Consider the following 21459-nt stretch of genomic DNA (forward strand, 5'->3'; position numbering starts at 1 on the left):
CCCATCTAGGATGGACACAGATGATGTTTCTTTTGCCCAAGGGAGAGCTGCACCCTGGATAGGTCCTCTGTGTTCAAGTTCTTCTCCTTCAGGACCTGCAAATAATCCCAGATCTCTTGGCTTGAGGCATATCTGCTAGAGAAGTCCATGCAAGTCTGTTCATACCCAAAGGTGACAGTCACTAGCAGAGCAAGGCTGGAAAGCCAGCATCAGCCAGCACTCCCTTGACCACACATCATACCTGCAGATCAGTATCTGTGTCCACACAGTGATGTTCAGTGTGATGCTCAGTCATTGAGCTGAACAGAGCCCAAATATAGCTCCAAATATGAAGGGAAGTCCTAGAAGGATGTAACGAAACAACACTTCTCAAAGAACAGATCCTCCAAGTCCTCAATCAGATCAAGAATGGCACAGAGAATGAGAGACCCAGTGCTAATCTTGGTGCTGTCTTCCTGGAGGTATCCACAATGGAGTCTAGCAAGAGCCCAAGCTACATCTGGGAGGAATCTGGATCATTTCTGGAGACATTTTTCCTGTGTCTCCTGGAACTGGCCCTGGAACCATATCACCCTACAGCACCACCATTTGAAGAGGGAGAAATACTCCTCACTGTCACCTGTGTACTTTTCTCTCCAGCATCGAGCAGAGATCCTTCTCCTCTACTTTTAAAAATTGACCCCAAGAAAGTTATTAGGGAGCTCTTATTCAGCCCTCCATCCCAGATGGGGAATATGAGTGGCACTAGGCCAGCCCCAACCAAGCCAATACCCATATGACACACTACCTTAGTCAAATTGGCCTTACAGGGGGACTGTCATCTCACCTGTCCAGAAGCAGATCCCCTCTCATGCTTCCAGAAAAAAGGAGATCCCATGCCCTGGTGGCATCATTAGCCAGGCTGTTTACACTTGAACTGAATGTGATCCACCAGGAGCAAGAAAAGGCAAAGGGACTACAGCAACCTTCATCTCCCCCAAAAGAGTCATCCTCATCAACAGACAAAGTAGTGACACCAGCTGCCATGCTGGCAATTGATAACTTCAAAACTTTTCAGGACCTCTGGTCTCATATTGTGGAATCCACGGATGCTGATACTACATTTATACCAGAGAAGGCTCATAAACTCTTTTTGATATTTTGAGTGCCCCACCTGTCAGAATTTCCCTCCCCATTGAGAAGATCCTGGAACCCACCAAAGGATAGTGAGAAGCCCCAATCACACTTCCTCTCATTTATAAATGAGTGGAGAAGAGATATCAGGTGCGCCCCCAAAGGGCTTTGAATGCTTCTACACCCATCCAAACCCAGGGTCCCTGGTTGTTGAGCAGCTCAGGAAAAAGCAAAGTCCACAAAAGGTGCACTTAAGAACAAAGATTAAAAAAAGTTGGACCTCTCTGGATGCAAGTCATATTCATCAACCTCAGTGCAACTTTGGGTGGCCAACTACCTGTGACCTAAGAACCTCTCAATGCCAACTGCTAAGGGAGTTACACGAATGTCCTGATCCTAATATATACATTCTGCTTCAGCAAAGAATATTGAGTGAGGTCTTATATGAAAGCCAAGGTATCACTGGTCATTAATATTGTTGTAAAATGTATGTATAGGTACTGTACACAGTGTTATGTATGTACACTAAAAATATGTTCCTAAAGTCTGTGTCAAGGCAGAGTTGACAAACAGGTTTCTGCCCAACAAAAGGTGTTTATTCACCTGTCCCTTGGTCCATGTGTAAATTAAGCATGTAAGTGAACCCGGTGGAAGCCCTATTTGAAGTCAATGGTGGGATGTGAAATCAAAAGGGAAGTAGCTCACCAGAGAATAAGTTCTAAGGGGAAGGAGTGTTATCCTAACTCTGCAGTACAGACGGCGGCAATCCTCCCTGATTGAACTAACCTCGTTATCCCTAGCCTGATTCTTGCTTGCATATTTATACCTGCTTCTGGAAATTTCCCCTACATGCATCTGATGAAGTGGGTATTCACCCACGGAAGCTTATGCTCCAATACGTCTGTTAGTCTATAAGGTGCCACAGGACTTTTTGCCGCTTTTACAGATCCAGACTAACATGGCTACCCCTCTGATACAGTACAGACAGTGAACTTTGGGGAAGGTAATGAGAAGGCAAGGAAAGGAAAACATCCATTAATCCTTTACCTAGGAAGTAATTGGGTAGTGTGATTACATTCATGAAAACAGGATCTCAAGCAGGCTTTGTTGAAATGCTGCCAAGGATATTTGGGATGAGATACACTTTAGGATGGAAGTTAGCCTGTTAAGTCTCTAGAAATTGATTTTTTTAAAAATATGTAACCCTTTTGGTTTCTAGTATACTTTCTCACTATCTCTTGAATCTTGAACCTTTACTAAACTTCTTGGTTTCACTATAAATCTATCTCAGTGCTGATGTATTATACAAGCAGTTGATTCTGAGTTGAATCATTGAAGCTGGTGTGTACATTGTTCCCTTGGGGACTGCACACCTGGTATTACTGTGAGCATTTAGCCCACGAAAGCTTATGCTCAAATAAATTTGTTAGTCTCTAAGGTGCCACAGCTACTCCTCGTTCTTTTTGCTGATACAGACTAACACAGCTACCACTCTGAAACCTGTGAGCATTCACTGGATAAGGGGCTGGACACTTCAGGGGAACACTTCACAGGGGCTTGGTGATTGTGGTGCACCTATTCTTAACCTGCAAGGCAAAGTAAGGGCTTGCATAGCCCAGAGGACATTGTTTGAGTGGCTAATAGGCTGGTGGTGTCAGGAAGCTGGCACCGAGTTAAGCTAAAGTCAGTCTTCCTCTCAGTGGAGGCAGGGGGGGTTACAAAGTGATTCACAGTCCTGGGTACCCAGAGAACCTTCAAATTACTGTGTTCTCTTTGTCAAGTACAATTTTCTCACTTGGGAGGTGGTCACTCCTTTCCTAGCTAAAATCCTGCAGGAGTACAGGGATGAGTTGAAATAAACAATCAGAGGGTCAGAAGGTCAAGGGAAAGGTCAGGTTGGCCACAGATACATCTGATACAGCCACAAGGTCGATGACCATAGTTATCACAATGAGGCAGACTTTATGGTTCTAGATGTCTGGCATACCATGCAAGACAGAGGACGTTATAGGGGACCTGCCCTTTGAGGAAATGGAGCTCTTCAGCCAGAGTACAGACGGAGCGCTCCATTCCCTCAAGGACTTGCGCCACCGTATGGTCCTTGGCAATTTACACACTGGCCCCTTATAGGAAACATGCAAGTACCAGCCCTAGCAGAGGCACAGAGGACATTATCCAACTCCTGGGACTGTCAGCCAGAGTACCAACACAGAAAGATGTACATGATGCTGCTTGCCACACTTCACCTGTGACCACTCAAGCGCTGGTTCAGGTTGCTCTGTTCCCCAGTGAAACACCAAATGAGCAAAAAGGTCATGGTTCTACTCATACCTCACAGATCTGAAATGGTGGAAGGAAACTGAGAATATGCGTGGCTAGGTATTGTTCTCTGCCCCCTCCCCAACAATGACTTTAGTCACAGACACCTCAGAGATAGGTTGGGGAATCCACTTGGACCATCTACAAATGCAAGGAATAGGGTCCCTGGAAGACATGGTGCTCCACATCCATGTCATGGAGGTCAGAGCCACAAGGCTAGCCTGCATGTCCTTCCTTCCTGTTCTTCACAGTTCCACAATGCAGGTCTTGATGAACATCATGTCAGCAAAGCACCACAAAAAAAAGCAAGGAGGCACAAGCTCTGGACATGGTGCCACAGATACAAATTAACCCTGATGGCTCTTCACCTCCCAAGAGTCAGCAACAACCTGATAACCCCCCAGAGCAGATATGTTACCACTCACAAGTGATCACTGCAGAGTTCTATCATAGAACTAATCGGGCGGGGGGGGGGGGTTCCTGTGATAGACCTGTTTGCCCCCAAAGACAACACCAGGTGCCAGAAATTTTGTTGCAGAGAGGATATGAGCCTGGGGCCTTCCCTCTGCAGTGGAATCTAGGTCTCTTCTGTGCTATTGCACCCATTCTCTTGGTCTTCATGCTGATTTTCAAAATTCTAAAGGGACAGCCATTATTGTTCTCATAGCTCTGCACTGGCCAATGCAATTTTGGTTGACAAAAATGCTACAGGTGTTCATTCAACCACCAGTTCAGCTCCCAGACTGCCTGGACCAGTTTTCACAGCACCATAGGAAGATTCGCCATCCAGACCCACCTGGATGACAACCAGGATGTTGTCTGGTTAAGTACCGTGGATAGGGTTTGCTTTAGACAAGTCCAGGACATCCTGATACAGAACAGGAAGATATCTACCAGAAGGACCTTTTCATCAAAATGGAAGAGGTTCTCAATAGGGGTGACCCACCATGGGCTGGACCATATGCAGGCTTTGGTACCAAAGGCTCCCAACTACTTCCTGCATCCGAAACAGCTTTTGTTTAGCACCACTAAGGTCCAAGCTGCAGCAGTTTCAGCTTGCCATCGATGGATAGTCATGCTTGGTCTTCTCTCACCCAATGGTATCAGAGTTCCTGAAGGGCCTGTTACCTACATTATACTGGTCAGGGAACTTGCTCCTGCCTGGCACCTCAGTGTCATCTTCTTGAGACTCATGGAGTCCCCTTTCAGAATGCTTTGTACTTCATCTGGCTCTGAAGACAGTCTCCTTAGTTGACTTTAGTCAGAAGAGAGAGTAAGTGCCAAATACTTGTGGCTGATCCCCTCCCCACATTGTATTTCATAGGGTTAATGTGATCCTGAAACTTCACCCTAAATTAATTCCTAAGGTGGTCTCAGAATTCCATCTAAATTAATCATTTAACATGCCTCTCTTCTTTGCAGTAAAACTCCTCTTCATTGGAAAAGAAGCAGCAGCACACACTGGGCATTTCCAGAGCCTTTTTTTACTACATCAACAGAACCAAACTGTTCAGACTGTCTTTCTGTTTATTTCTGGCTATAACTGGCCATTCCGAAGGCCAGGCCATCTCATTACAAAGAATATCTAAGGTGGATAACATAATGTATCTCACTGTCTTTTCAGTTAGCTGGTGTAGCTCTCCCACCAAATGCCAAGACTCACCCCACCAGAGCTCAAGCAGTATCCTCTGCCTGCTTCAGAAATGTGCCAGTTCCAGAGATCTGCAAGGCAGCAACCTGGAGTAACCCACTGATTTTTATCAAGCACTATGCATTGTACTGAGCTGCCAGAGCAAGTGCCAAGTTTGGGAGAGCAATTCTACAAACCTGTTGGACTGATGCAGTTGATACTCCTAATCTAAGTGTCCAGAAGGGGTACTGTTGCTAGTCACCTACAGTGAAATCCACACTGACAAATACTCAAAGAAAGAAGTTACCTACAATAACTGTGGTTCTTTGAGGTCTTGTTAGTGTGGATCCCATAACCCACCCTCCATCCCCATTTTTGGAGTTCTGTGCTTCCCTGGACTTTGAATTGCAAGGGAACTGAGCAGGGGTTAGAGTTGTTCTGCCTTTTATGGGTTTGCATGGGAGGATAAGGAGACACAGGAAGTGTACATGACCCTGACAGACACCCTTATTCAAAAGATTCCAATCTTGCATATGTGCTGCTTGTGCACTTACAGTGGGATCCACATTGACTATAGGGTAAGAAACTACTCTTTATTTTAACTTTTGTCTGAATGGCTTTTCTCATCTGGACACTTCTGTTTTCCAGGACCTATAGCTTCAAATCCTGGGGCATTTTTAAAATTATTACTATGTAGAATATTAGGTGGAAGATTACCGTTAGTAAATTGTACATTTTGCTTGGATTGACAAATCAAAAAGAAAAGTAAAAATAAATGTATTTTGATAGGTGATTCAATGCCACTGTATTCTAACTGGCGACTGAAAGTGATGGAGCATAATCAAGGAGAGCCTCTACCCTTTCCACCTACTGGGGGTTGTTGGTCACCACTGGTGGATTATTTACCTGAAACTTCATCTCCAGGCATGTCTCTTCACAGGTAAATACTAACATTACATGAAAGGGACAGCAATTCAGTTCATATTAGTTTAAATCAAACTACTGTCTTCATGCATGTGCTGTGTAAAGTAAGAATAGCCTTTCCTTATTTGTTACATTTCCTGGGTTGCTTAGAATTCAAGAAGTTATGATGTCTTAGCTACCTTTTGATTTTGAGGACTAAAGCTTTTCTCATCTGCTGTGTGGCTTATTGTGATTTTTATGTTTTTTCTTTCTTGCCTTTAAGACTTTCATAGTCTTAAAAGGGGATATTAGTTAAGAGTATCTTTAAAACTCCTACAGATCTTCAAAATGTAAACAGTTGTATTCTGATCTCTTAACAATTTTTTTGTTTCTTTAGGTGTAACATAGCAGTGATCCTTTTGACTGATTTGATAATTGACCACAGTGTGAAGGTGGAATGGGGAGGCTACCTCCATCTTTTACTTCATGCAATTTTTATAGGTAACTAAACTGTTACTGAAATATTATGGTTTTTTTTTTAAATCGAGGAAAACAGCAGCTTGTAATCTTGGCTTTGAAGATTATAGTAATTAAAAATAACAGCCTTTTTGACATAACTAGTCTTTTTTTCCAAGGCTAAATGAGATTAATATTTCTTATTCTTTATTTATCAATAAAATCTTCGCAGAAAGTACAGAAAGGGTCTCTGGTGTACGAAATATTACTGTCTTCTATATTGTTGTGACAATCTGACTTTAAAAACTGTCTTCCAATAACATAAAGGAAGAATGCTTTTTCAAGTTGAAAAAAAATCCACTTTTAAAAAAAACATTTCCCAGTCATTTTGGTTTATATAAATACAATACTAATAAGTGTCTTCTTTAAAATTAACACTGTGGATAATATATAAAAGCTAAAACTTACTAAATGCCTGTAAGCAGAACATTTTGGGCTAAATGCAGCCATGATGTAAGCAAGTGCAACTGCATTTACTTCAGTGAAGTTACACATATTTGCACCAGAGCTAAATTTGGTCTGTTGTGTGATAGGAAACAAACTAGTGCATCTCTTTTTCTCCTTTCTCTTGTACTCTTTTGTCCATATTTCCACCTTATTATAGTCCATTGCTGCCCTTCACCCCCGGCCTCTCTTGGGCAGCATACATCTGCCGTGAATTTGTATCCCCACTTGATTTGGCTTTTTCTTCTTCTGAGCATGTACAATTAATCAGACAAGTGTGCTGGACCAGAGAATCTTTTCACGTTCCTAACGTTGCTTATTTCTTGAGACAAACATGTAGGTAGGAAATACAAGTGGCCATGAGAGTTTGGACTCCTTTACAAAGCACTGTCCATTGGGGCCACTTGTCCTTCTCCTCTTGTATAGAAGGTGCAATTAGCCTGGAATACACTTAATGTCCTCAGTGCTTCTCTTGTTGTTCTTCCCTGTGTTTTCGGCTCCATATATTTCAGTGTGGTGAGTCTTTCAATTTGTTTGAATAAAAATTGTGGGTTTTTTTTAGTACCTGTGCAATGGCAGGAATCATCCACAATATGGCCTAGTGCAGAGGTGGGCAAACTACAGCCCGCGGGACCGTCCTGCCCAGCCCTTGAGCTCCCAGCTGGGGAGGCTAGCCCCTGGCCCCTCCCCCGCAGCCTCAGCTCGTTGCGCCACCAGTGCCCTGGCCCACCGCTTCTGCCGGGCAATGTGGCGGTGTGGCTGGCTCCGGCCGAGTGGCAGGGCTGCGAGTTCCTGCCGCTGTGAGCGGCATGATAAGGGAGCGGGGAGGTTGGATAAGGGGCAGAGGGTCCTGGGGGGCAGTCAGGGGACAGGGAGCAGGGGGCGGTTGGATGGGGCGGAGGTTCTGGAGGGTGGGGGCGGTCAGGGGATGGGGGGGTGGATAGGCGTGGGAGTCTGGTGGGGGGACGACTGTCAAAGTGGGGTGAATAGGGATCGGGGCAGTCAGGGGACAGGGAGCAGGGAAGGTTGGCTAGGGAGTAGGATCCTGGGGGACAGTTAGGGGCGGGAGTGTGGATAGGGGGCGGTGCAGTTAGGAGACAGGGAGCAGGGGGATTTGGATAGGCGTGGGAGTCCCAGGGGGGCTGTCGGGGGCGGGGGTGTGGATAGGGGTCGGGCAGTCAGGGGACAGGGAGTGGGGGGGTTGGATAGGGGGTGGGACCCGGGGGGGGGAGGGGCACGGTTCAGGGGGTGGGTCCCAGGAGGGGGTGGCCAGGGGACAAGGAGCAGGGGGGTTGGATGGGTCAGGGGTTCTGAGGGGGGCAGTCGGGGCAGGAAGTAGGAGGGGGCGGATAGGGGGTAGGGTCCAGGCTGTTTGGGGAGGCACAGCCTTCCCTACCCTGCCCTCCATACAGTTTCGGAACCCCGATGTGGCGCTCGGACCAAAAAGTTTGCTCACCCCTGGCCTAGTTGGTTTATTATATGAAATAAACATAATATATAAACACCCTCTTGCTCAGCGTGGTAATGTTTTTTAAAACAGTAAAGCCAGAGAGAGTTTTAATATATTGAAGTTATTATAGAAAAAATAAAAGGGGAGATGGAAGGGAGCATATCCTCTGTTTCTCCAAATAGCCAAAATCTAAATCATTTTCATTTGTTGTTGGTGAATGTTTCTTTACCAAAAATAGATATCATTTGTAGAGATTGATATAAACCACTAGGACTGTTGCTGATTTTAGTTAACTGCATATTTAATTGATTAACCTTTCTATTTTCCTCTTTAATTTTAGGGTTTGACCACTACCACCCTGAAGTGTATGAGCATTGTAAACGCCTGCTTTTGCATTTGTTGATAGTGATGGGCTCCAACAGTAATGTCCAGTCTGTTGCTTCTGTCCTTCTCAGGAACAGGGAGTTTAATGAACCCAGGGTGCTTACTGTCAAGCAAACTGCACATTTAGATTATACTTTCACAGGTAACCACAGCAACATTGTTCATGTTTCATTAATTAAAACAACACAGAAGGTCACTTTTTGATTGGATTTAAATATTAAAATCTCCATTGTTTGTAATTTATTTCACTTCCAGTTTTGTCCAGTTGGATAAAATTTCTCTCTTCCTTGAATTTTTCATTAACCTAAAATTAGTACAGATGTTAACATTTTGTGCGCAGTCATCAGCAGTAGCGGCACAGCTGAATGTTAATTGCTGTTTTGCTGCTGCTGTGGAAACTGCAGAGGAAACTGTCAGCTGGTCATATAAAATAGCAACTACTTTTTTGTGATTTTAAAGGAGAAATAGGGAGATATTTCCTCTATGCATTATAGAAACGTTCAATTTTGGACATAAGCCATTTGACATTGTATGATTTAATAGAATACCTTAAAAATATTACAAGATTTTAGCATGATCTTTGCTTTTATTGTTGTGCAAAGAATATGAGAAAACATATATCATCTGAAATGATCATATAGTAGGAGAGATCTGTAAATTTCACTGGAAACATTTTTTATGAAACTTCACTTTTGATTGTATCAAAATTCACTTTTGTATCAAAACTTCACTTTTGATTGTATCACTTTTTGATTGATTTGTGGAAAATGTGAACAAGGATTAATTTTGTTGACTCGTGATATTTCATATTCTCTTCAGCAGATGGCAGCACCTGCCATGCAACATATTATTTCAATGTTGTTGTATCTGGGAAGTAGTTTTGTGTTACGTGAAGAAAAAATAGTTTGTAAATTCTTATGTAAATTTGGTTGTCGAGAATATGAGGACTGGGTAGAGCCAGGCATATTGCAGGCATATTTTGTATAAACTTACCCATAGAACTTTACCAAATGCAATTCAGTTCTGATCTATAAAACCACTCTTGTTCTAGTTCTTGGGCTCTTGAGTAGAGCTGGTCAGAGACACGTTATGTAAGTTGGGTTTGTAGCATGAAAAAACATTCACTAGAGATCAGGATGAGAAGGCCAGCAAACTTTTTTTTAGGTTCTGTCCACATTGAGGATTGAAACAGTATTGTTCAAGAGATTAGCCCCACATGGGGGAGTAAGCAAAATATTATAATAGTGATGTTTTTAACTTAAAATTAGGTGATTAATTTAATAAAATATCCTATATCAGCTTTATTTCATGAATCACTGATACTTTTTGAATTTTGCAGTAGAACATTATATAATTTAAAAACTATATTAAGACTAAATCCTGCAAGCAGATCTAGTAAATGCTGGTTAAATAATTGATTAAAATGGCAAGTTATACAATTTTAATAGATTGCATCTTTTTGATGAGACAAAGGCCCTCATCTGACAAGATACTAAGTGCGGATAGACCTCTTTGTGGAACCCAGTTGGTCTAAATAGGACTCCATGTGAATACAGGGGCTATTCACACAGAGATACTTGCGGGGTCAGATCCTAAATATGTAGTTAAGGGACACAGATACTATAAAAGTAACAGTGACTGGAGAAATACTGTCCATATATGACCCAATTCTCCTTCCATCTGAACAGTGCTCAGCATAAGCTGGGGGACTGATGCAGGGGTTGGCTGCAAAGTTTTCTTTAAGCCACTTTTGTCCCCGCCACAGTCCAATCCTGCAGCTGTGCATGCATCAGTCCAGAACACAGCAAAGGCTAATGATCTACATCGGGTGCTAGTGGCCCTCAGCACTCCAACTGCAGACGTCAGCTAGTCAGACACAGACAAACTCTGGTCGTGCCTTCATTTTCCTTGGCTCCATTACCTGTTACAGTACTTGGGAGAATGGTGGTATAGAAGCTATACAGGTTGTATTTTGCAGATGGTTCCCATGTGAAGAGGGAATGTGCCAGTAGCCAGATTAAGCTGATTTTAGAGCAGCTTTATGCATCTAGAGTGGCATAAAACATCTCTAACTTATTGGTGAATCAGCCTTACATATTAGTGTTTAATAATTAAATTCATTTGTGATCCGATTACATTTCAATCAAAAAGCCAAACTGCATTATCAGGAAACAGCTTGTCCTCTTGACTTCTACTCTACAAGCATGTGTGTTGTAATGCTTTCAAGTTCAACTACTGAATCAACTTGTTAAGGATGTGATGCCTACAAGTGCAGGGACTGATGGGTTGTCACTTCACCAGAATACTAATATAAAAATGAAGTCATTACTATGATTGTAGTTATGGATGGGTTATTCCTTATTATTTATTTAGGCCCCAATTATGCAAGAATTTATACATGTGCTTAACCTTAGGCATGCCTGTTGACTTCACTGAGTCTCCTTGCATGCATAAAGTTAGCATATATGTGTTTGCAAGATCAGGGCTTTACTGGTAAAATACTGAAAACTCTTTTGAAACCTATCTCATAAAATGGGTAATTCATATGACATTGTTTTAAAATTTATGTTTTCAGTGTTGGCATTGCAAACAGATACTATTTTGGTGGCCTAGAAGGTGAAAAGGAGCATCCTGTATATTCAGTTTGAAAATATTTTAATTATCCTAATCAAAGTGCATCTTTTGAGAACCAGTGTATCATACTAATAAATTTTTTGAAGTCTAATGTGAAAATGCCAAACTATAATATAATCATAGTTGTTTTTCTTTCAGCAGGTGTTAATGATTTTATACCTGATTACCAGCCCTCCCCAATGACAGACTCAGGGCTTAGTTCAAGTTCTACCTCTTCTAGCATCAGTTTAGGAAATACCAGCGCTGCCATTTCTCATCTGCACACCACCATCCTCAATGAAGTTGACATTCCAGTAGAGCAGGATGAAAAAGTGAAAACACTCATGGAATTTATTACCTCAAGGTAACACTTCAAGATCAACCATGGTCAAGGTGTATGGAAATATGGCAAAATGGCATATTATTTGGCATGAAGTTGACTATTTTTCTCTTCTGTTTATCATCAATAAGATCTTAAATTTGATCTTAAATACTCTCTTGTTATGTGCGTGTTATTTGTATATATAATAGCCTTCAAACCATTCTACTTTCTCTACATCCTAAGGGCAGTTGATTGGCCATCTCTCCTCCTGAGACTTCAAAAGGCTATTGATTGGTGAATTCCCCACTGATCTGGAGATCCCCTTCCCCAGGGAAAGCTTTTCAGGGTTTCAAACCCTTTCCTCTCTTCAGCAACTCCAGTCTCACAACTGCTTCCTTTAAAGACAATTGAATCACATTCTGGGATTTGGTGGGCTGCAGAATATGCTACATGCTTAATAGAGTCCCATATCCTTCCCTGTAGAAGATACTTAAAGGTCTGATCAGAGAGGGTCTTGAAGGCTGTTGTGGGACCTGGGTTTGTATGGATCTTCAAGGTGGCCTGGAGAAAGAGAGGGCTTGTGTGTTGACTGGGGAAGTAGGAATTGGTGGCAAAGTTTAGTTCTAAAACTGGCAACTTTCAAAGGGTTCCTATTTTCATATGATAATTTGTTTAGTGCTTTCAGAGTCATATAAATAGAGCCGAGAGGATACAAAATTTGTATCCGCATCCGATCTGCAATCTGCAAAAATGATCCATGGGTATAAAGCAGATATCCACAGATTTGCAGGGCTGAACATATAAACCTGAAACTCTAAATAGAACTTAGTGGTCAAAAACTAGATTTTGGTTTGCAGAAACTGTGGAAACTAAAAAAGAGTTTTTACACAGCCCTAGAACTTTACAATAATGTGGTGTTGGGTTGTGGTATTTTTGCAAATGTGTAGCGTCAGTTAGAATCACTTGCCATTAGGGTAACTACACATTCCCCCCTCCCTAAATTCCTCCTGCAGTTTCAATTGGATTGAATATGTTGCTTTGTTTTTTGTTTTAATTGCTATATAATATTGCTGCACGTTTTTTAACAGCTGCCATATTTCATTCCTGAGAAATCTGTTTCAGTATACTGTATGTAGTTGATAAAGTCTTCTGGAATTCTTCTAGGTGAAAAGCACTGCATAAATAGATAATGATAATAGAGATCAATATAAAATAGATAAATATAAAAATGTTTTATACTTTTATGCTATGCTATGTTATATGTTGGGTTTTATATTTCTAGGAAAAGAGGGCCACTTTGGAATCATGAGGATGTTTCAGCCAAGAACCCTAGTATAAAGAGTGCTGAGCAGTTAACTGTGTTTCTAAAACATGTGGTGTCTGTGTTTAAGCAGTCAAGTTCAGGTATGTTGGAAAAGAGTTAATACATTGTAGAATTTTAATAAGATAAAAATCTTTGTGAAATAAATAAGAACGTCTCTTTAAGAAAATATACATAGATTTCCAGGCTTCTGCTTTCACCCAGTAGATGTTGCACTTTTATGTGACACAGTTCATAACTGTGTTCAGACTTGGATATGTCAACATAACGTGTGCTTGGAGAGAGAGAAAATGTATATTACAAGCTTACTGCGGATATTTATTGTTTAAATCTTGTGTCTTTCTTTCCATCTGTCTAATTTAATATTTAATACTTCTGTTTAAGTTTTTGGGAAAGCTGTTATGTGATTGGATGGATCTTTATGAGGGATTCCAATTTAGCAAAGGGGGTGAGGGAGAAGAAGTAGTAGATAAAACTAACTTAAAAGCCAACACAGAGGTGGCTATAATAATCTTGTCAGTAGAAAAAAGAAGTGTGCAATAACACTGGTAATGTATATAATAATTACAACTTTCTTTTCTTTTTTTAAATCTGCTGTGTTACTTGGACATACATTTGCTTTCGTAGCAGGATTTCAGTTGGAGCACCATCTTAGTGAAGTTGCTTTGCAAACTGCACTTTCTTGCTCCTCTCGACACTATGCTGGGAGATCGTTTCAGATTTTCAGGGCTCTGAAGCAGCCTCTTTCTGCATCTACGCTTTCTGACATTCTCTCCAGGCTTGTAGAAACTGTAGGAGATGCAGGAGAAGAAGCACAGGTATTCGCATATTTTCTTATTTTCTCTCCCCTGCAGCCATCTCACTTACAATTTTCCCATTTTATTAAACAATATTTTAATTGTATTTTTAATACCATAATAAAAGATAAAAGCAGTATGATGGGCTTAGCTGCATTTTCTCCTTAAATGAAGAAGAAAGGGGTATTAAAAGTGATGTGACTGGAATCGGATTTAACTTCTGTAACACTTTGAATTTTCACTTTTGAAGAACAAAACAAAAATAATTCGTGGTTATGCTGAGCACTTTGTTTTCAAAAGCAACTCTGTAGTTTCCAAACATTTACTTTCAGAGACTCTGCACTCTGAACTAGATGTCTGAGGTGAAGTAATCGGCTTCCTGGCAGCACCCATACTTTTTATAATTCAAAATATGCCTCAAGTATTTTAAAATAAAACAATATAATATTAAAGAAGAAACAACAATTTTAGTGTGTACTGATATTTAGATTTATCAGCAATATATTGTATCTTTACAGTTTATCCTATGTCACTCCTTGCAAAAGAAATTGACTATCCTATTCAAACCACAAAAAGAGGGACTAAGTCATAAAGTATAAATACACCCGGTGGAATAATGGAACTTGATAGTTATCTTGTGAGAAGTATTGGACCAGAGAATATAACACAAATAAATTCATGATTGTGTCATTAACTAGTTTAAAATTAAATTGTATACTGTTCTTTGTTTTACATTGAATTTGCACCATTAATTTGAGTCATGCCTCATTAGGATCATGATGAAATTAGATCAGAAAGTTATGAATCAGTCCCTAACATTGTTTGTTCTATTTGTATATCACAATCAAGAGGTCCTACGCAATCTGCACTGTTGTACATACTATAACATATAATAACCTTGGACCTTTTTCAGGGTTTTGTCATAGAGCTACTTCTGACTCTAGAATCTGCCATTGATACATTGGCTGAAACCATGAAGCATTATGATCTTATATCTGCACTTTCTCAGTAAGTACTTATACTAGTCAAAGTACAGTATTCATGGGAACTATTAGTTGTTTATTAGTCATAATCAAAACGTTTCTGCCATCATTTCAATTTAGACTTAATACAAGGACAGCATGCTGTTTTCAAATGTTCATATCTTTGGGCTCTTAGTCAAATTTCCTGAAACTGATGTCAGTTACTCATTACTTTTTCTATTGCTAGGTGATAGAGCAAATTAGGCACTTCTAAATCAGTGTGTTTTTCTCAATTAAGAAGGGGAGAATTTGTAAATCAAATTTGTTAGATCTGGGTTTTGTTCACATCCGTGCTGCTGAACTATTGGACCTCAATTCTGTGAACCATTGAGTGCCTTCAGTTCTGATTAACTTTCGTGGAAATGAGGGCACTCACCATCTTTTAGGATCAGACCCTATCTGACTGTGGTTGTCACATAAGCACTCTGTGCCTCAGTTTCCCCATCTGTAAAATGTAAGTAGTGATACTAAATTTTTTTAAGTGCTATAAGATCTCTGGATGAAAATTGCTATATCATGGTAGTTATTATTTATATTAATTAGGATTACAATAATTTGTAAACCAAATTTCTTCAACTGCAGCAGATACTAGACCACATTTAGAACTAGACCACTAGACCACTCGGCATTCCAAATTTGTTGCTTTTTATTATAAAGTGTAAATAAAGGTCTGTAATTTTTCTTCCCCATTCTGTGTCAAACTTTCAAAATGTTCTCATCTTGTGTCTGAGAGCAGACTTGAAAAATTACATTGTAAATATTATGGTTCCCTTTGCCCCCAGGGACTTGCTGTATTAAAAAGAAAATGAGCCTGGCCAAGCATAATTATATATTATGCTACAAATGTTGCTTTCACATAAGGCTCTTGCCAGTTATTCATGCTTTTTTTCGTATCAAGATTGGATTACTGAAATGTGTACACTTGAATAGAACTTGGAAACTTCATCTAGTGCAGAATGCAGCTACCGATATACTTTGAGATACTTGATGCATGAAATATGATCTGTAGCCAGTGTTAACTTCCATTTGGCTTCTGGGTACAATTCAAAGAGTTAGCCCTAGGTAGTCAGGGTCTTGGATAAAGGCTTAGAAACTGCTTCTGTTTGTGTTTAATCCTGGCAAATATACAGTATTTCTCACCATTGAACACTGGCCATAATGGGAGTTGAGGGTGTTCAGTACTTCACAGGTTCAGGCTCGAAGTCCCAGACTTTAGGAGCTGATGGTAAGGCATTGTCCTTGGAGGGCCCCGACTGGAATTTGCTTTCCCCACTGGTCTGGCGAAGCTCAAAAGTTTATTCAATTTTGGGGCATTTGCTACCCATGTCTTTTCACTCGGGTTTTGGACTTAAGGCCTGTACTACAAGGGGTTGAATTTCTGGGGTGGTATAAGGAGGTGTTTTTGAGTAATGAGGTGTATTCTAGGATCTAATATATATGCCTACTAGTGTTGAGAGATGTGTTTTATAAACTGAAAAAATAATCCATACTCACATGCCCCTCTATTACTCAAAAGATTAAATAGGTTATTGGGGTTCCTCTGTATAAATTTAGGCTTAGTTCGAAGGTTATTGATTACAATGTGGCATTTATACTGTATATCCACATAAAATGGGTTCCAGAAAATGTTGATATCTTTCGTAAATGCTCCTGAGTCTCAGTATGAAAGGAATTGAAGATATGGATCTGTCTAGGATGCTACCTTAAGAGAAATATAAGGACATGTAAATAACCTCATTTCTTAATTCCCTCCCTTTCCTCATCTGTAAGAAAATAGATGAGAATTCCAAATCTTCATTCCTAGCTGATATTTTTCAAGTTTTGACCAATATGCCTAATTGTACTAGATCCCTAGTTGGCTCTCTTATCTTGGTAATTTCTTATGTCTGGAAAACATTTCTTCCCTAGCTATGGTGTTGAAGTAATAAGGCAGTCTCCCTCTCTCCAAGAACTTCATTATGATATAAGTGTTTCCGGAGACCTACTCACTGATAATAAAATATACTCTGCGTGTGCTGGAGGATTGATTTTTTGGAGCCCTTATTTTTTAGGATGCACATTATTGAAGGTCTGACGTTTTACATGCAATAATATATTTCATTGCTTTTATTTTAGAACCTCATATTATGATCCTGTAATGGGAAACAAGTACGCAGCTAACAGAAAAAGCACTGGACAGATAAATCTAAGCACAAGTCCTATTAGTAGTGGCAATTGTTTGGGATATTACAGCAATGCAAGGAGTAACTCTTTGAGACTGAGTTTAATTGGTGACCGGAGAGGTGACCGTCGACGGAGCAACACACTGGATATAATGGATGGAAGAATAAACCATGGTGGAAGCTTAGCAAGGACTAGAAGCCTCTCCTCTCTGAGAGAGGGAGGAATGCATGATGTGCAGCCCACTACTGATCCTATCAACCTGATGGCCACCATATTTTGGATTGCAGCATCCTTGCTAGAATCGGATTATGAATATGAATACCTCCTGGCTCTCAGGCTGCTCAACAAACTGCTTATTCACTTGTCTCTTGATAAATCAGAGAGTCGGGAGAAGATAGAAAAGGTGCAGAGTAAACTGAAATGGAATAACTTTCCAGGTCTTCAGCAGCTCTTCCTTAAGGGCTTTACCTCAGTGTCTACACAGGAAATGACAGTTCACCTCCTCAGTAAACTCATCACGGTCTCCAAACATACATTGGTTGATCCCTCCCAATTAGCAGGTATCTTTAATCAAGTTATATGTAACCATATTGAATTTGGTAGTAGGTTAACTGAAAAATAAATTAATCTTTGGTATTAAAATCAGTAGTGATATACATTGTCAGTGAAGAGCAAAAGTAAATCCCGTGGGCCTCAGCATTGTTACACTAGGTACAGTGTAGATTATGATCATTTGTCTAGAGACCCGGTGCAAAGAGTTTCTTTGAGTAAACCTACTGGAAGATTGGAATTGTATATTACATTATAGTAAATTTGTTTCCAAAGTAAGTAAGAACATATATCAGTTTTTTCCTTCTGAAACCATTTAGTCATAGTGGCCTTGGTTTAGTGCTGTTCTAAACCTTTGCATATTCTCTTAAGAGCTTGCCATTGTGCTGAATAAGAGCAGGTTTCTTAGTAATTTTGTTTAACTGATTAGGTGATCATTCTACTTCCATCTTAAATAATAAAGCAGTTTTGGTTACAGAGATCTTATTTTTAAAATACTAAAAGTTCGTTGTGTGCTCACATAACTTCAGCACCATTTGTTTGTCTGCAGGATTTCCTCTTAACATCTTGTGCTTACTGCCTCATCTAATCCAACATTTTGATAACCCAACTCAGTTCTGTAAAGAAACAGCAGACAGGATAGCGAAGGTATGTAAATATTTTTAAAATAACATTCAGGGAATTATTCACAACTTAGACTTTCACTTTTACAGCCAAAATAGAGATGTACCTTTCATACCAATTATCTCTGTAAAGTAGTACAATGCTGCTTTTCCAGTAAATTTTCTTCTTCCATGTCTAAGACCTATCTATAATAATTGTGTTAATGAGAAGTAATTGTTCTCTAAGGGCCTTATCTAAAGTTCTGTGAAGTCAGGGGGAGTATTTACACTGAAATCAGTGGTCTTTGGATCAGGCTCTGAGTACTCCTCTATAGGATCAGAGTAGCCATTAGGCTCAACCTATAAATTGGGAAGGTAAGAAGCAATTCTTCCTGTTGCTAGTGTTGCAAAAGACTCTTTAAAAAAAAAAAGATGGTTGTCACAGCTAGTGAACTTAATTTCTTTAAATCACATTTATAATTTTTAATTTTCAAGTGTATTTCACAGTTTAATTCTAGTAAGGAAATGGTCCTTACCTTTGAGACTGGTGTGTTTTGGAAAAACAAGTAATGTACAGTTTTTGTTACTTGAAAACAATGATTATCTTGTGGAAAATTGATTTAAATGACTTTTTAAATTGTATTCTTCATGAAAGTGGGGTTAAATATGCACCAGCAGTTCCCAAATGAATCCATGGTCTATTGGTGGTCCCCAGAGCACTTCATTGGAAAGAAGAGCATGGAAATGGAAATAAGATGGCAGCTATACAATAGGGCAGGCAGTGTGACCTACTGAATAGAACACTGGATTGAGACTTGAGTTCTGTTCCAGAATCTGTCTCAGTTACCCCATCTGTAAAATGGGGATAATCATACTGACCTCATTTTGTAAAGTGCTATGTAAGAGCTAGGTAGTGGTATTGTTATAAGAGCAGGAGAGGAACAAAACTGCCCTCAGGCACAGGATCCATAGTGTGAATGGAGCTGCCAGTTACCAGAGGGAGGGGAATGTCCCGAGAAGAAGGGAACAAGACAGCTAGATATATGTCCAGGGGAACAGATAGAATAAAGGACTAGGTGTTAGGGCATGTTCAAGGGAGAGGAGGAGAAGGGTGCAGGCAACAGCAAAGTATATGCAGAAGAGCAGGAGGATAGAGAAAGAGAACTGATGGGAGGGGAAGATTAAATGAAGATCAGCAGTGAGCAATGTAATTAACTTTTTTTCAAAAAGGACAAACGCTTATTTCATTTAAGGCAGTTAAAATACATATGAACTTTTATTAATAGGGCTGTTGATTAATTGCAGTTAACTCACGCAATTAACTCAAAAAATTAATTGTTAAAAAAATTAATCATGATTAATCGCACTTTTTATCGCACTGTTATACAATAGAATACCAATTGAAATGTATTAAATATTTTTGGATGTTTTTCTCCATTTTAAAAAATATTGATTTTTAATTACAACACAGTATACAAAGTGTACAGTGCTCACTTTATATTATTTTTATTATAAATATTTGCACTGTAAAAATGGCAAACAAAATAAATAGTATTTTTCAATTCACCTTATACAAGTACTGTAGTGCAATCTCTTTATCATGTAAGTCCAACTTACAAATGTAGATTTTGTTTTTGAATGCAGTTATGTAGCAACAACAAAAAAATGTAAAACTTCAGAGTGTACAAGTCCACTCAGTACTACTTCTTCAGCCAATCGCAAAGACAAACAAGTCCATTTACATTTACGGGAGATAATGCTGCCCGCTTCTTATTTACAACGTCACCTGAAAGTGAAAACAGGTGTTCACACGGCACTTTTGTAGCCGGCATTGCCATGTATTTACATACCAGTTATGCTAAACATTTTGTATGCCCCTTCATGCTTCGGCTGCTGTTCCAGACAACATGTGTCCATGTTGATAACAGGTTCTGCTTGATAACCATCCAAAGCAGTGCGGACCAAAGAATGTTCATTTTCATTATCCGAGTCAGATGCCACCAGCAGAAAGGTTGATTTTCTTTTTTGTTGGTTCAGGTTCTGTAGTTTCCACATCGGAGTGTTGCTCTTTTAAGACTTCTGAAAGCATGCTCTATACATTGTTCCTCTCAGATTTTGGAAGGCACTTTGGATTCTAAAACCTTGGGTCGAGTGATGTGGCTATCTTTAGAAATCTCATATTGGTACCTTCTTTGTGTTTCGTCAAATCTGCAGTGAAAGTGTTCTTAAAACGAACAACATGTGCTGGGTCATCATCCGAGACTGTTGTAACATGAAATATATGGCAGAATGCAAGTAAAACGGAGTAGGAGACATACAATTCTCCCCCAAGGAGTTCAGTCACAAATTTAATTAATGCATTATTTTTTTAACGAGCATCATCAGCATGGTTGACTGTGCGTTGTGTGAAAAAATACTTTTTTGTTTGTTTTAAACCTGCTGCCTATTAATTTCATTTGGTGGCCCGTAGCTCTTGTGTTATGAGAAGAAGTAAATAACACTTCCTTATTTACTTTCTCCACACCAGTCATGATTTTATAGACCTCTATGATACTCCCCCCTTAGTCGTCTCTTTTCCAAGCTGACAAGTCCCAGTCTTATTAATCTCTCCTCATATGGCAGCCGTTCCATACCCCTGATCATTTTTGTTGCCCTTTTCTGAACCTTTTCCAAGTCCAATATATCTTTTTTTGAGATGGGGTGACCACATCTGCACGCAATATTTAAGATGTGGGCGTACCATAGATTTATATAGAGGCAATATGATATTTTCTGTCTCATTATCTATCCCTTTCTTAATGATTCCCGACAGTCTGTTCGCTTTTTTGACTGCAGCTGCACATTGAGTGGATGTTTTCAGAGAACTATCCACCAGTAAAAAAGTTTAACGGTTACCGGTAGGAACATCATGTGCCAGTTTTTCTGTCCGGACTTCCCTGGTTTAAAACAGACTTAATTTGAAGCATGGATGCCGTGGTGCAAGCCACTCAGAGTGCCTGTCACATTGCTAGGGAACCTGTAACTAAGCTGTAGAGCTCCAGAAGTATGGATGGCATGGAGTGGAAAAGTAAGTGCAGCCTAGGCGGGGACAGAGCCAGGCCTGCCAGGAGATGTACCCCCTCCCAGTCAGCCTTCATTGATCAGATTTTACAGCTGCCCTCTCTTAGTGAAACCCCCTCCAGTACAGCTACCCCCAAAGGCATGACTCTAGGCCTAGGTGGTTATGTTATTTTAACAGTGTAAATACTCTGCACATTTTTTTATATTGAATAGTAATTTTAAATCTTCATCAGTTTTCTATATTATTTTTA

General features: G+C 40.0%; 1 protein-coding gene across 12 annotated transcripts in view; it reads left to right on the forward strand.

Moving 5' to 3' along the window:
• FRYL (FRY like transcription coactivator) overlaps window positions 1-21459 on the forward strand; it is a 415631-nt gene that overhangs the window by 310434 nt on the left and 83738 nt on the right. For 7 of the 12 annotated variants that reach the window (XM_048848366.2, XM_048848367.2, XM_048848354.2 and 4 more), the window contains 9 exons: window positions 5852-6002; window positions 6363-6466; window positions 8716-8901; window positions 11532-11736; window positions 12977-13098; window positions 13643-13833; window positions 14726-14820; window positions 16950-17557; window positions 18097-18194. In XM_048848366.2, the coding sequence (XP_048704323.1) occupies window positions 5852-6002; window positions 6363-6466; window positions 8716-8901; window positions 11532-11736; window positions 12977-13098; window positions 13643-13833; window positions 14726-14820; window positions 16950-17557; window positions 18097-18194 (1760 nt within the window). The remainder of the gene's footprint in view (window positions 1-5851; window positions 6003-6362; window positions 6467-8715; window positions 8902-11531; window positions 11737-12976; window positions 13099-13642; window positions 13834-14725; window positions 14821-16949; window positions 17558-18096; window positions 18195-21459) is intronic. The other 5 variants (XM_048848357.2, XM_048848369.2, XM_048848368.2 and 2 more) reach the window with 3 other exon arrangements.

This window comes from Caretta caretta, chromosome 4 (assembly GCF_965140235.1).
Source record: "Caretta caretta isolate rCarCar2 chromosome 4, rCarCar1.hap1, whole genome shotgun sequence".
Classification (NCBI taxonomy): domain Eukaryota; kingdom Metazoa; phylum Chordata; order Testudines; family Cheloniidae; genus Caretta; species Caretta caretta.